We start from the raw sequence: 16,717 nt of genomic DNA, 5'->3' as shown, positions 1-16,717 counted from the left end.
TGGCATTATGGATAACATATTCGTGCAACCATATTATTAATATAATTGCAAGAATCTTAGATCCGGGAGCTAGAAAGTAATAATTCTATTGTAACCTATAGCCCGTTTCAATGAAGTATGCGTTCCGAAGCTATAGCCGTTTACAATAAGCCCCGCATGATTGTACCCACAGAGTATCTGAAGTGCATTCAAACTTTCTGAATTAAAATTGAATTCTTTTGATTTTATCACATATTTATAATAGAAATAAAATTAACAATCTGCAGTTTATCATAAAATGGCTTACCATTTACCTAAGTTATCTTTGAATCGAGCATGTTTGTTCATTTGCATTGCGATTATCGCATTATGACATTGCATTGCCGTTGCTAACAATCGATCATCCTATCCTTGCACAAACATGCGCTTGTATGTATATCGCCGACTGCGGTCACTGCTCTGGCCCTACTTTTTGTGGCAAACTGGTGCGAAGCACCGCACAAAAAGAAGAGCCCAAAAACCAACTACACTGAACGACGGCCGAATGAGACTCACGTTGCGAACGGGAAAAAGAGGTGCTGCCAAAATGCCAATACCCTACTTTAACGTTGATAATCAAATGTTTAATATAACTGGAAAATTGGTGGAGAGTTTCCGAGTCGATTGATATATAAATCTCAAAAATCCATCGAAAGATGAATGCGCTATTAACGTTCAAAATCTTACATGATTTCGTGACGGTCTCGGATTTGGAAATTTTCATTTGTCACCCTGTATCCGAGTCTTCCCCTTAGACGTAGTTTACGTCAAAATCTCCAAAAAGCGCTCCGCAGCTGCCTTGCTTGAAGCACTGACGCAGGAGAACTTGGACAAAGTCACAGGGGTTTCTTTTTCAAAGGAATTGAAAGATTCAAGCACTAAAACGGATCAAGTTGCTCCTACTTACTTACTTACTTATGGATCCTGTACACCTCCGGTGGTGCAAAGGGCCGACTTGAAAGATCTCCATCCTGAGCGTTGCCCGGCTATCGCTTTAACCTGTTGCCAGGTTAGATTTCGGTCGACTTCTTTTATTTCTTTATTGAGGCTTCGCCGCCATGAGCCTCTGGGTCTGCCTCTGCTGCGATGTCCCGCTGGGTTCCAGTCTAATGCTTGTTTACAGATTTCGTTTCCGCCCCTACGTAGAGTGTGGCCGACCCAGTCCCACTTCCGATCCCGAATTTCTGTTGCTATCGGCCTCTGGTGACAACGACGATGGAGCTCGTTGTTTGAGATCCAGTTGTGAGGCCACCAGGCCGAAATATATACCGCAGGCATCTGTTAATGAACACCTGCAGCCGTTGAGTGTTCTCCACTGATACACACCATGTTTCGCTAGCGTATAACAGCACAGATTTCACGTTAGAGTTGAAAATTCGTATTTTGGTGCGTTCACTTATCTGCCTGTTTTTCCAGATATTTCTTAAACTCGCAAAGGCAGCCCTTGCTTTCTTGATCCGTGCGCCTATGTCGATCTTGGTACCGCCGTTGCTCCTACGGACGAAACAAATAATATCGACGTGAGGCTTAACAAAATGCTAGCACTCCTAGCGCATGTAAATCCAAAGCTGGATCTTATAGGATCCGCGGGTTCCGTTGAGCGTAGACATAAATATGAAGTAGTAGCGCTTCGGAAAATAAACCTACAACCAGTGAAAAATCTCAACGACTTGAAATTTCTTGAAGCAAATTGTAAGAGTGAAGATTTTGTCAAAGCGAGTGTTGCATCGATTATTGGTCAGCTGCATGGAAGGCAACGATACACTACAAGAGGTGGTACAGTGGGTTTGCAGATAATCGATTACTTTTTCGACCGTCAATTCCTCGTTCAGTATTCGTGGACATGAACAGGTCGCCAGCACATTGAGGATAACCAAATACCGAAGAAAATACCCTTTTCAAGGTATGAGAAAATAGTCAATCTCTTTTTATCAAATCGTTCTGCATTCTGACCTGACGCTGAGTTCTTTTTCGATGAGGGTAAGGATTTCTTGCATCGTTGCTTGGGGAACGCGAAACAAAGACTGGAAGAGTTGGGTGTTACACGGAAGCCAGTAGCTCGTGAACGCTGGCAACTTCTTGAGACGAAAACCTTGATGATCTTGTTCTTGACCAAGGTGCTGACTGGCGGAGTGGTTTTGGCGATTGTCGCTGAAGATGGTCAGGCCGATTATTCGTTTAATTTTTTTTAATAATGTTTTATTTTTCCTATAATTTGTCTTGGGTGCACTTATAACATGTTAATTTGTTGAATTAAAATATCATTCAATACATTGAATGATTATGAATAATTTGAAAAACCCTGACGTTATTTTACTGTTTACTACAAAAGATACTGTTACTAGATTTATACTGCCGTTAACCGTAAGTCGAGCACATCTGTATACGGAGGCCCATATACAGATGTGCTCGACTTGCAGTTAGCGGCAGTATACAGTGGTGTTCGTATTAATAGCAGGCCGATTTTCATACAAAATTGCCAACTTTGGCATGCTGTAGCTTTGTTCCCCGATGACCAATTGACCTTAAATGTTTTTGCAGTGAACTACAAATATGTTGAAATTTGCATACACGACATATCAAATCAGCTTGTTGGGAAATTACATACTAGGCAAATTTTTCCAAAAAAAAATAGCTGTGCCTATTTTTGATATGTTGTCCAATTTAAATGAAATTGACCATTTTTTGCGTTAATTAATGGATCTTCCCTTATTGGAAAAATTATTGGTAAGTGTAAAGCCATCTCTAATCACAATCCATAAAAAAAATCGATTCACTTTGCTTGCAAAGATACTTAAGGGTCGGGTAACATTTTTGCTTGTTCCTCTAAGGGTTGTGTACGATATTTTCCGCGATTCTATTGATAATTTGGCTTAAACGCAATCGACCTGATAGTGATCCAAAGGTAATTATTGAAGAACTGTTTTCATAATTCACGAGAAAGGCAACAAACTTTCTTTCAATGAATTAAAACTACCCAGAATTATATTTTTAACACAAATTTTGATTTATTCCTCAAACTAATTAAAATGCAACTTATAATATTCACTGCTGACAGTTGAAATCAGATTTAGAGAAATGCTTCTTATGTTTGGAGCAGCTATAAAAATGAGAAGAAAAAAAACTGCTTTGAGCGAACCGCTCGGAAAGTCTAAACATCCCGAACGTAAACTTCCGCAACGCGAATTGAACCTTACGAAACTAAAACTGAGATCATCTTCCTTGGCTTCGAACGGAAGTGGCTGATTGTGTGTTTTGGAATTTGGTATTATCCTCGATTCCAAAAATTGGTTGAACTCGAACCGATATCAAATAATAAGAGAAAAAAATAAACGCTTTCAATTGATTTCGTCTGATAAATGCTATGTGGGATCGGAAGGGACGTTAACTTATATGAATATGAATAAGTGGCCAAGTTTCTTTGTGGTACCAAGACGTGCGGAAAATCAAACTTGATAATTATAACTAACAAACTAAATGTTTTACTTGATAGAATCTAACCAGTACTTGGCCCTAATATCGACAATGCGCAAATTTTATTATCAAGTGGTAAGAAATAAAACGAAAAGTATTATGGATTAGGAAATCATATGAAAGTTTAAAAAAATCACTTGAAATAAATTCTATATTAGTCTTATCGAATAAAATTTACTTAAGCTTTAAAAATTTTACAAAATAGTTACGCTTTCGTCGTCTTAGCTTTCATTGCCTATGCTAACTCTAACTAAAACCGCATTTATAATCTATCGATTCGCTTATCGCCTCTATGAAACTTAAATGCCATCTCGTTCGAATTGCGTTCATCACAGGAAACCGACTGACATCCACTGCAGGGAAGGGGGCTCCGTTCTCCTCTTTTCGTGCAGAATCACACTTCTCCTGGCGACTGGTTGTGACTTACGAGGATTCATGCTTGGCAGGTCTGTTGGTGAATGCAATGGAATGAAACGAAGATTGGTATTAGATATGTCGAATCTTCACAATAATGGGATGGATCGCTTACCCTTTTCAGACAGTAGTGGAGGTAGAACTGCAGCCCCAGCGTCGGTTTGTTAGCTTTGATGATTGTTTTTTTTTTTGCTTTATTTTGTAGGTTTTTTTTTCGTAATCAATTATATGCTCTTTATTACTGGAACTTTTCGTTGCTGACAAAAACGATTTAGTCGGTACAGCCGCTGCTGAGGTCAATAAAGTAACTGGAATAGATAGTAGATCCGGTTGCAGAAAATGCACGATGTTTGAGCCGGGCTGAGGACGCCTGAAATGGAATGAATGCAGAAAAGATCATTAAATTATTGGTAAAACATGAAAAAAAAACTGTAATAAATTTTTCGGATGTCATTTCTTGTAATACAGGATACCTCAAAGGCCATGAATAAGATATGTATTGAACAAGCATTAATTCACAAATTTCAACATGTATACGAGCTATAACGTTCCAATACAACCCCTAAAACGTAAAGTAAAGGGGCCCTAAGATAAGAGAGTAGCTTTCTGGCCCCCTTTTTGGAGACATTTTTTCGAGTATTTCAGTTTTATTTTTTCCCACAATCTCATTGTAGATCGTTTTTGAGATTTTTTTTCGAAAGAATTTTTTGGAGAGTTTGGGTGGAATTTTCAAAATGAAGGATTTTTCGAAGTGAAATTTTTTGATATTTCCGAAGGGAAATTCTTCGTAATTTCCGAGGGCAAATTCTTAGAAATTTCCGAAGGCAAATTCTTCGAAATTTCCGAGAGAAAATTCTTCGAAATTTTCGAAGGGAAATTATTTGAAATTTGCCAAGGGAAATTCTTCAAAAATTCTGAAGGGAAATTCTTTGCAATTTCCGAAGGGAAATTCTTCGAAATTTCAGAAGGGAAAATCTTCGAAATTTCCCAAGGGAAATTATTCGAAATTTCCGGAAGGAAATTCTTCGAAATTTCCGAAGGGAAATTCTTCCAAATTTCCGAAAGGAAATTCTTCGAAATATCCAAGGAGAAATTGCACGAAAATTCCGAAGGGAAATTGTTTGAAATTTCCGAAGGGAAACTAATAGAAATTTCCGGAGGGAAATTGTTCGAAATTTCCAAAGGGAAATTGTTCAAAATTTCCGAAATGAAATTGTTCGAATTTTCCGAAAGAAAAATGTTCGAAGGGAAATTTCCGAAGGGAAATTCTTTAAAATTTCCGAAGGTAAATTCTTCGAAATTTCCGAAGGGAAATTCTTCGAAATTACAAAAGGGAAATTCTTTGAAATATCCGAAGGGAAATTCTTCGAAATTTTCGAAGGGAAATTCTTCGAAATTCCGAAAGGAAATTCTCCGAAATTTGAAGGAAATTCTTCGAAATTTCCGAAGGAAATTCTTCGAAATTTCGAAGGAAATTCTTCGAAATTTCCGAAGGAAATTCTTCGAAATTTCCGAAGGGAAATTCTTCGAAATTCCCGAAGGGAAATTCTTCGAAATTTCCGAAGGGAAATTCTTCGAAATTTCCGAAAAGAAATTCTTCGAAATTTCCAAACGGAAATTCTTTAAAATTTTCGAACAAAAATTCTTCGAAATTTCGAAGGAAATTCTTCGAAATTTCGAAGGAAATTTTCGAAATTTCGAAGGAAATTCTTTGGAATTTCCGAAGGGAAATTCTTCGAAATTTCTGAAGGGAAATTCTTCGAAATTTCCGAAGGGCAATTCTTCGAAATTTCCAAGGAAATTCTTCGAAATTTCCGAAGGGAAATTCTTCGAAGTTTCCGAAGGGAAATTCTACGAAATTTCCGAAGGGAAGTTCCTCGAAATTTCCGAAGGTAAATTCTTCGAAATTTCCGAAGGGAAATTCTCCGAAATTTCGAAGGGAAATTCTTCGAAATCTTCGAAGGGAAATTCTTCAAAATTTCTGAAGGAAATTCTTCGAAATTTCCAAAGGGAAATTCTTCGAAATTTCCGGAGCGAAATTTTTCGGAATTTCCGAAGGGAAAACCTTCGGAAGTTCTGAAGGGTAATTATTCGAAATTTCGGAAGGGAAATTTCCGAAGGGATATTTTTAGGAATTTCCGACGGGAAATTCGCATTTTTCGACGGAAAATTCTTCGGATTTTTCAACATAAAATTCTTTGGAATTTACGACGGAAAATTCTTCGAAATTCTCGACGAGAAATTCTTTGGCAATTCCGACGGGAAATTCTTTGGAGCTTTCGAAGGGAAATTCTTCAGAAATCTCCAAGGGAATTTTTTCGGCATTTCCGACGCAATTTTTTTCCGGAATTTCCAAAGTGAAGTTCTTCGGCATTTCAGAAGCATTTTTTTTTTAATTTGCGAAGGGAAATTCTTCGGAACTTTCAAAGTGAAATTTTTCGGAAACTCTTTCGAAATATGAAATTCACGAAAGAAAATCCTTTGAAAAAGAGTTCTTCAAGGGTTGCAAAAAAAATCCTGAAATGCGAGGAAAAGTATTTTCGAACATCTGATGCTTTTCTGATAAAAACTGTATAATCTACCTAGCGGTGATTGAGCTTTCTTCCTGCATTATAAAACGCATAGAAAAAATCGCATAAGAAAGGTCGAAAGAACACGTCAGGGTGATAGATCCCAATATTTTTAACAATTCCAATTTCTTTGCGTTCGTTTATATGCCTTGTCGTTGCTTCTAGAAAAATTAATTTAGATTTTTTTAAATGAGAGGATCGAAATGTAATTTAAAATATCAAACAATGATACCTAATTCCCCATTGCGTTAAAATCGGCCACTGCTAAGTTCTTTAAATTGTGTATGCAAAATTTGTTCACATATACGCACAGTCATACAGTCGAGCTGAGTCGATCGGTAAACAACTCTACGGATCTGTGGGCCTCGTATTTGAAAAAATGGAACAACTGGAAAGTTTCTTAAAAATACACAGTTTTCAGAATCAATATTAGTGCTTCGACTTTGCGTCCGATTTGAGAAGCTGGGGCTCATTCGTGTAGCGTGCTAAGGGTCGTTGGTTCGAGTCCCATCAAAGGAAAGTGGTTACCTCCAATACATTTTTCAAATCAAAATCAATACCCGGAAAATAGGCAATTAATTTTGATTGAACATTAAAATCTAATGTTCAACTTTTTCTCATTGTTTTGTACCCTTTTTTGAAACTGTGAAATTCGTTTTATGTTTCCTATCGTACAAAAAATAGGTACGTCGTATCACACAGGACATTGAAATTACGAAATATTTTCATTCGTACTTGTATTATGTGAGATGTGACTCACGATCCACTACTCTAAACTCGATTTCTTTGCCTTCGATAGATAAATTTGTTGATTTAAAATATCATTGAGAACTGGCTTCGGAAAAAAACAAGTGGTATCACTGTAATTTGTGTCAACGTATCGGAAAAGCATGAATTCATAGTTGGGCTTGTTTTTTAGTTACGCAAACGTACATGATTTTTCAAGACACATTATTCTTTATCAACGTTGAAAAAGCTATCACCTATTTTTCGGTTTAGGAATATTCATCTACCTTGGAAATTTTTCACTGGTTTTCAAAAAATCTTATTCAGATTTTTTTATTTGATTAAACAGCAAATTAGATCATCCACCGTGTCTACTCAATCACATGCCTATTATCTGTCTTGCATATGATGCAATTTAAACAAAACATTTCGCTACCCAATCGCACCAAACCATCGGCGCTTATTTTATGTAGCAATCATTCACCATTTCCACATCATCCCACACGACCGAACTTACCTTCCATCGTGTACCGGTAGAGCACCTGGTGCAGGACTCGCATCAACTGCCGGTTGCTACTGTTCAAAACGGTAGCACCACTTTGCTGCTCGCCGCTGCCGTTTCCACCACTTTCACTACCAGCGCCACCAATACCGCCATGTATGGCACAGTTGTTGTTGTTCTCATCAACCGCACCTTCAACGGCGGAGGCGACCGGGTACTGCTGCTGCTGCTGATGCTGGCCTACCGCAACAGCATGTTGCGATTGTTGGTGATAGCTGCTCGGATGGTTGTGATGATGATACCCATAGGCACCAGCACCGCCGAACACCATTTTCGGATCTTCGTCTTCACAGTAGAATGCAATTGCCATTTTTTGTTCGTTTGTAACTAGTCAATAATTCACTCAAATCCCTTCACTAGAATGTTATTTCAGCCTTTTCTTCACAAATATCGGCAGTTTGTCGAAATCCATCTGAGTTCACTTGATCGACACAATTGCTTCCCGATTCTGAACGCACGATGTAAAAGTTCGCATCCGCTCAAGGAAGCGCTCGCCAGTTCAAACTCCGCGAAACCTGTTCTGTCCTGCTTCTCCACCGCGACAAAGTAAGTGTACAGTGTTAAAGCCAAAAAATCAAACGTCGAACACAGTCAGCGGGAAAAAGAAAAAAAAAAACATTTCACAAACAGTACTTCTGCGGCGTAGGAAGAGAAACATAAGCTCGACGAAAACACACTCAACACGGAACGAAGAAAACTAGAGACAGGAAAAATTAGCTGCGGTGAATCGCATCCGCCCAGGTTCGCTGCCAATCGAGAACTGATGTACTGCGAAAGGATCCACGCTTCGGCTTTGCACCTCATACCAACGGAGAACCGACCGTGCATCGGCATCGGGTCACCTTCGCTCGGTGGCAACATGCTTCCCGAAGGGAACCCGAAGCCGAGCACCCACACATGCGAACGCACTCCGAATGTGTGGGTTGCAACATGTTGCAGCGTTGCGCTGCAACTTGGTACGCCACGAAACAAAATCACACTGTCGTGTGACATCCCCTCCCAAAGTTGCGCTTCATCCCCACCACAAAATTGGAAAACGTCGCGCGACGGGCGACGATGTATGATTCATCGCAATACAATTCTATGCTTTTTAGGCCATCCAGGAAGAAGTGACTGTAACGTGACAAATTCTCGTTCTGGATTCCAAGTGTTAGAGCAAATGCGGGAATAGAAAGCCGAAATGGGCGTTGTCTGCTGCTGCTGTGAGTGTGAACGATGGGAAGAGTGGTTTGAGGTAACGGGAAGAAAAGGAGGAGTGTCTTAGAGGGGACGGTTTGGTGGCGGTTACGAGGGATGGGGCTGTGTGGATTGGGAAGCAGGTTGGTTCATAAAATAGGATATGTTTGGGTAGGATGAAGAGGGGTCCGATGTAGTGTGCTTGAGGAGACCATTTTAATGATGACTCATGCAATTACGGGATGGTGACATATTCAGAGAAATTGACTGACAAGTCTTTAGAATCGCGATTTCACTACATCACATGTTGTTACTGTTCAGAAGTATTAGACAAGTAAGTTCATGTTAGACATTGAACAGACATTCTATTGGCAAGATAAAGCCACAAAATTTAGTTAATTGGAATGACAACAAAATTCAAAAAAGTTTTTGATTTTGGTCAGTATACTGAACTATAGCGGTTTATAATGGACCGAAACAAAATTCAAAGAAACTAACTATTTTTTGAAAACTATTTGGTAAAATTTGGTAATTTTGTGGCACTTGGTGGTTTTGTCCGTTTCACTTTGAAGAGTATAATATGTGTAGTTAATTTTTCCACAACCAACCTAATAAGTTGATGGCAGAATTAAATTAGCCCCCTTAGTATTTTGAAGGTCAATTGGAAGTGATTTCAGTTTTCAACATATAGGACAGGGCTGCCCACGACGTGTCAGAAAAAATACTTCAGAACCGGCTAAAAAGCTTTTCTTTCTGGCTCTAGAAACTCTTTCTTATTATATATTAAAAATACTGTATGTTATTACTGATTAAAATATTAGATCTGGACAAGCACGGGGTCGAGCGGTACTGACCAGTTTTGCTGTTGATGAGGCTTCGGCAACTCGGATGAAAACTTTCCAGGATGGAGAGCTCGTTAGAGTATGCATAACGGCTGTTAATGATATCGTTTGAGGTTAAGAAAAATCCTCCTTAAAATAGTATTAGTTTGTCGTAAAGCACGGTTGATAGTTAAAGTTTTCACTAAGGATATGCGATAACACACTTTTTCCTAACGAAACGAAACGAAACGAAATTTAAAATGTCTATGTTGATTCGGATCGAAACGAAACGAAATATAGATTTCTTTCGAGACTTCGAAACGATACGAAATCAAGGTTCATTTAATTCGAAATTTTTCGAAACGAAACGAAATTTTGATTTTTTTTCCGCGGAATTTTTATTGAATTGGTTTTGCATTATGTACATTATGCATTATGCAATTCTGATTCCACTTTTTCGAAGTAGAATAACTGTTTTGCGACCAAAAGAGTTATAATAACTAAAGAGGCTAATCTATGATAGGTCGAGACGAGCCAGCCCAGGGCTGTAAGTATCGCTAATTTTGTCTTTATCTGATAAATCGACACATTCTCGCCGCATATACAATTGGCGATAAGGCAATATCCCAGCATTTGTGCCGCTTTCAAAGGAATTCATCGTGGAGCGTGTGCTCCCGAATCTGATCAATTTTATATCAGTTTTATATCAGTAAGTATATAAAAATAAAGAAATTGTGGGATTTTTCATATACGGATTCAAATTTCGTTTAAAACCTTAGTTCACCTAAGAATTATGTAATTATGCTGAAGCTTACTTCATATTGTCTTGTCAGCGTGGTTTTACAGTATTGACTTAGTCAAAATTTGAAAAAGAAAACTTAGATTTATTTTTTATTTAGTGGGATACTTAATTATGTATCCACATCTGTCAGGCGTATACGCAGTTATAGAATTGATATTACTAAATCAACATTTGAAAAGGGCGTATCTGCCAAAATTTATTTCTTCTTATTCTTCGTCTACACTGCCGCTAACCGCAAGTCGAGCACATCTGTATATGCACGCGGTTAACGGCAGTACATATATAACATACATTTGCTCACTAGAAGAATCCTGTGCACCTTTCTAGAAAGCACAAACAGGGTGTCTGCTCATCTGTAAAACCGAAATTCCCTGATTTTTCCAGGTGTTTTACAATAATTTCCAGGTAAAAACAACGTGCCATATATAGATTTTAGCAGCAAAATAATCAATTCAAAAAAGTAAAAATCGCGAAAAATATTTTTTGAAAAATTTTTTGGTGGCCTCACATAAACAATGTTGTAAATTACTTAAGAAATTCCTCCAGGAATTTGTTCGCAAGTTCACCCAGAAATTGCTTCAGCCATTCAATCAAAATTCCTTCAGGAATCACATAGGAGATTATTCCAGGTATTCCTTTGAAAATTTCTCCATAGGTTCTATTGGAAAATTCTCCGGATTTAAGGATTTAATTCCAGAATTTCTTTGCTAAAACTTTAGAAAACATCTCAAGGAATTGTTCCAGAGATTCCCTTAGAGATGCATTTAGGAATTTCTTTGGAAATTTAATTAAGAATTCTTTCGGAAATTTCTTTGAATTTTATTTTAGCTTTTTTCTTCTTTTAAGAAAGTTAAGAAAACTTTTCAAGGAAATGTTCCGGAATTATGTTTGGGAATTTCTTCAGGAAATCCTTCAGAACTTCTTACAAAAACTCCTTCAAGAGATTACTGGGTCCATGACGTTAGGCATAATACCTTCTTAATGTCGTGGGCTGTTTTTGGGGCATTTTAAGCTTAACATCCTTTATGCCTAACGTACTCATGCCTAACGTCCTTATACCTGTTCGCGTGACCAACATTTAGTTTGTTGCAAGCATCTAGTTTGCTTGGACCTAGCAGTCAAGGTACCGGTACTATAAGTGTCAAACGGCCACTAGCGTTCTATTACTGCTTTACTGTAAAAACCTTCGGAAAATACTTCGGATATTCTTTTGAAATTCCTTGGGATTTTTGAGTAACTCATTCAGAAAAATCGTGAGGAAAACTTTAGAAAACACCTGGAGGAGTTTTTCCGGAAATTTTGCTTTCAAGAATTCTTTAGAAATTCTTCGAGAATACCTTTAGAAGCTCCTTTGAAAAATCCATTTGGGATTCTTTCGGCTATTCTTTCAAGAATTCCTTTAGCAAAAACCCTTCACAAATCACTTTAAACTTTTTGCCTTTCTCGCACAACAAAGTTGTACTGAAAGGCTTTCATTTCACTCCATAATCTAACTTTTTATGGAAGTCTCTGAGACCCATGATGCTACACCCAACCGGCGGTTGTTAGATTTTCTAACAATTCTGTATAAGAATCTACCAACATCTGTATAAGAACTGGGCATATGCGAAATTGTTAGATTCTTATACAAAAAATGTAAGAAAAGCTTACAAAGCTTACCACGTAAAAGACGAAAAACTAATTCTACATACAACCAACCATGGTGGACCTCTGAGTTACGATGTCTTCGCAACATGCTTAGGAAGGCTCGGTGCCGATTCTTCCTCTCGAAATCCGAAGGAGTCAGTAATATTCTCCGTGATATGGAATCAACGTACAAAGCAACTCTTCTATCAACGTATGAGGATTACCTATCTAGTATCCAAGCTAATGTGAAGGAAAATCCCTCAAGATTTTGGGATTTCGTGAAAAAGCGAAAATCATCTGGTCGTCTCCCGTACAACGTAAGCTACAACGAAACTCGAGCTAGTTCCTATGAAGAAGCTGCTAATCTTTTCGCTACGTTCTTCGAGAGTGTGTTTAGCAAGGTGTCACCCACACCTCGTTACAATTGCTTCAGTCATATCTGCGCGCACAGCATTGACTTGCCTATTATTCAGTTTTCTTCCGATGATGTACTGAGAGCCATCGATGAGCTTGACACCACTAAGGGACCTGGGACGGACAATATACCACCATCATTCCTCAAAAACTGCTCCATGGAACTGGCAAAGCCCATTGCTATGTTGTTCAATAGGTCGTTGCGTGAAAAAACCTTTCCGCTGGCATGTTGCTCCAATTCACAAATCCGGTAATTCAAACCAAGTGTCTAACTATCGTGGTGTTTCCATCCTGTGCTGCCTAAGCAAAGTGTTTGAGAAGCTGATACATAATGTGCTATACACTGTTGCATCGCCTATTATATCTGATTCTCAACATGGGTTCATGAAGAATCGATCAACAACGACGAACCTGATGTGTTACGTTTCGGCATTGTCACGTGAGATGGAGAAGGGAAGGCAAATCGATGCGATATATGTGGATTTCGCTAAAGCTTTTGATACCGTACCGCACAATCTTGTCATCGAGAAATTGGAGCATATTGGCTTCCCGAGATGGATAACGGAGTGGATAGCTTCATACTTATCTAGTCGTAGTGCATACGTTGTTGGTAACTCAACACGATCTCGATTCTCCGACATTACGTCTGGGGTACCTCAAGGGAGTGTTCTTGGACCACTGATCTTCAACATCTATGTGAATGATCTCTGTGTGCTTCTTTCTTCGTCAAAATTATCATTCGCCGATGACCTCAAATTTTATCGCATCGTACGCTCTCCGGCTGATTGTGCGATCATGCAAAATGACGTCAACTCCATGTTAATTTGGTGCAGCGATAACGGTATGCGCATCAATAGCAAGAAATGCAAGGTTATATCTTTCTCTCGCTCTAACAGTCAGATTATTCACCAGTATTACGTTGAAACCGAACCACTTGAACGTGTAGCATCAATAAGTGATCTTGGAGTGACCATTGATGCAAAACTACGGTTTACCGAGCATGTGGCGATCACGGCTTCCAAAGCATTCTCTGTGCTTGGATTTATTCGACAACACGCTTTCTAATTCACCGATATTTATGCCCTGAAGACGTTGTATTGTTCGTTGGTGCGAAGCATCTTAGAGTATGCTGCACCGGTTTGGTCACCATACTATGTAGCACACATGATAACCATAGAGCGAGTACAGAAGAAGTTTGTCCGCTTTGCGTTAAGGATCCTGCCTTGGAATGACCCAGACAACCTTCCTTCATACTCTGAACGATGTCAACTCATAAATTTGGAGTCCTTATCTGCCAGACGTGTGAAAATGCAGCGATTATTTGTGTATGATATAATACAAGGAAAAAATTTACTGCCCTACACTACTTGAACAAACTCCGCTGTATATTCCCCCTCGAATACTAAGGCATTCTTCCTTACTAGCTGTTCCATATCACCGAACAAACTATGGTTACAACAACCCACTAGACTCCTGTATCCGTGCTTTTAATGTAATTTGTAACGAATTTGACTTCAACATCTCCAAAAATGTTTTTAAAAATAGAATAAGTAGAATTAATATTTAAGTTCAGTCTGTACGATTGTTTTTATCGAAGACGGTGTTAATAAATAAATAAATAAAATTGTTAGATTCTTATACAAAATTTGTATAAGAATCTAGCAATTTCGCATATGCCCAGTTCTTATACAGATTTTGGTAAATTCTTATACAGAATTGTTAGAAAATCTAACAACCGCCGGTTGGGTGTATATACCAATCGACTCAGCTCGTCGAACTGAACAAATGTCTGTGTGTGTGTGCACACGAAAACCGAAAAACATTAGCCACTTTTTCATATAGTAATTCGTAACCGATTTTCTCGCAACAAGTTGCATTCGACAGGGGACAAAGCCTTGTTGATCACTATTGAATTTGATAACGATCGATTATTGCGTTTAAAATTTAATAAGAAAATGGAATCGAACTATATAAGCGCCATATAAGGTTGGTGTCTTGGCGAAATACGAGAAAGGCAGTATCACCACTCGGTGAATTAAGTCGTTTTTTTGAAAATCCCTTCAGGTTCCCTTATGGGAATTTCTAAAAAAAACCATACGAAAAATCTTCCGGAAATTCGTTTTAAAATTCCTCCGGGAATTCTTTTCGGTCTTCATCTTGGAAATTCCACCAGAAATAATTGAGAAAATAGCTAATCATTCTTATAGACACTCTTTTAGTGATTTCTTTGAAAAATTCCTTGGAAAACCGATCCCGAAATTTCTTCGGAAGTTCCTCCAGGAATTGCTTTGAAAAATCCTAACTAATTTATTTTTTTTTAATATATTCATTCATAAAGAATTTCTGAGGGAATACTCAAAACAAATTACAAAGTAATCCCTTATTGATGTCCCGAATAAATTCCTAGATTTCATCAAGAATAGCTTCGGAAGTTCTCCAGGAATTCTTTTGAAGATGGCAAAACGTTTTTTTGCGGAACCAAGATCCATCAACGTTCACTACATTTTCAATAGATTTGATTGGTATATATATTCAAACGTTTTTAATGATTTTTTTCATCTTTTGGAAGAATTTCACTCATGATCACCGGGTATTTAAATTCCCTGATAATTCCAGGTTTTCCAGCTTTTTCCAGGTAATAGACACCCTGAAAGATATGTATTTCAGATTGAATTTCACAGACCCATACTGCCGCAAACCGCAAGTCGAGCATATCTGTATATGGGCGTCCATATCCGATTACCGGCAAGCGGCAGCATAGTCTTATATACAATCAACTCGACAAACTGAGTTATTGTGTGTGTCCTTGGCATATGACAACAGCTGTTATGGTCAGTATGTGCTGAAAGCAATCATAAGTAAAGAATTCTCAGCAATTTTAATGGTCTTTCAACCCGCTCTGAATTTTTTTCGCAAATTTAATGCGAAGATCTAGAAATGCCCACAAATCTAAAATGTTCCTCACATATGTATTATGCAAATAGTCAAAGAAGAGCTTATTAGCTCAATTAACTGTACACATCATAGTTGCTAATCATGATTGGCCGAGAAACAGCAAATATGCCAATTAAATAATATTCTTGTGATACAAAAATTTATTCTTATTGTATACTTACTTGGGAGTTTCCAATTCATGACCAATAATGATGTTGGTCACGTGCTTATAGTCAACTTAGGATTAGGAGAGGAAAATTAGTTTAACACTCATTTTTTTAAGAAACCGAGGAATGCTCTGCATCTCCGTGAGCGCTACGGAAAAGGAATCATTGGTTGAGAAGGTAATTCATGTGAAACCGCTTGGAAAGCGACAAAATATTTATTGTAAATGAAATTATTTTGAAAACAAGAAGACGAAAACTGTGTTTAAAATCAATCCAACGCAAGAGCAATGTGCTTCGTTTAATAATCTTCTACAACACGATCGATTCAGCACTAAATAATTCTGTGCTCTTCGATGCAGACAATAGTTTTATCACTTCGTGTTCTCCCACACTAGCTGGCGTGATCAGCATCAACACGGTCGATTGCACACTGGTTAAACAAATTTCTGCTACGCGAGGTAGATTTTTTTCATTTCGCTTTCTCCCGGACTAACTGCCGTCCCATGACCAGCAGCAACACAAACGATTCCGTATTCATATTGTGCAAATAGTAAAAAAATATCACAAAATTTAACTCATGGAAACACTGAAGACGTTTTATAGAAGAAAACTACTTACGTATTTGCCGACTAAGAATGGGATTATGTAGTAAGCGTTAATATAAAAAATTTTATAACCTGAAGTTTTGAAAACAACTAAACGATTTTGTTCAGCGGCGCAGCTAAAATTTTTTATAATATAAAGTATGGATTAGTTCAAATTTGTTTCGAAATTTCGCGGAATTCCGTTAAATTTCGTTAAAAGCTAGTTTTTTCCTGGGAGCTGCGGACTCGATCGAATCCAATTTTCAAGATATTTTGCTTGAAACTCGCACATTTCCTCTCAGTGTTCACTGTACACGTTACGATTTCCTCACATGGAATAATCATTATGTTTATCTTTAAAAAAATAATTACAAAGATTTCGTCAATTTACCGCATCGTATAAATTAACGTGTCGAATGTTAAATTAAT

The 16,717-nt window shown here is 37.9% G+C and overlaps 1 protein-coding gene across 1 annotated transcript; it reads right to left on the bottom strand.

Annotated features, from left to right (window-relative positions):
• Positions 1-3,001: 3,001 nt before the first annotated feature.
• On the bottom strand, positions 3,002-8,541 carry LOC134214972 (protein doublesex-like). The gene is made up of 3 exons (XM_062694246.1): positions 7,720-8,541; positions 4,022-4,276; positions 3,002-3,940 (listed from the first exon to the last, which is right to left on the bottom strand). Exons 1-2 carry the CDS (start codon positions 8,072-8,074, stop codon positions 4,203-4,205), a joined length of 429 nt encoding a protein of 142 aa, XP_062550230.1. The 5' UTR covers positions 8,075-8,541; the 3' UTR covers positions 3,002-3,940; positions 4,022-4,202.
• Positions 8,542-16,717: the final 8,176 nt, after the last annotated feature.

This window comes from Armigeres subalbatus, chromosome 1 (assembly GCF_024139115.2).
Source record: "Armigeres subalbatus isolate Guangzhou_Male chromosome 1, GZ_Asu_2, whole genome shotgun sequence".
NCBI classification, from domain to species: domain Eukaryota; kingdom Metazoa; phylum Arthropoda; class Insecta; order Diptera; family Culicidae; genus Armigeres; species Armigeres subalbatus.
The sequence above is the reverse complement of the archived record's forward strand: the minus strand, read 5'-3'. Positions and strand labels throughout refer to the sequence as shown.

Excerpts from the sequence above, each read along its gene's own strand:
- LOC134214972 (XM_062694246.1), bottom strand. The coding sequence starts at position 8,074 with ATGGCAATTGCATTCTACTGTGAAGACGAAGATCCGAAAATGGTGTTC. Across the intron at positions 4,277-7,719 it reads CTACCGGTACACGATGGAAG|GCGTCCTCAGCCCGGCTCAA; the intron begins GTAAGTTCGGTC and ends ATTCCATTTCAG.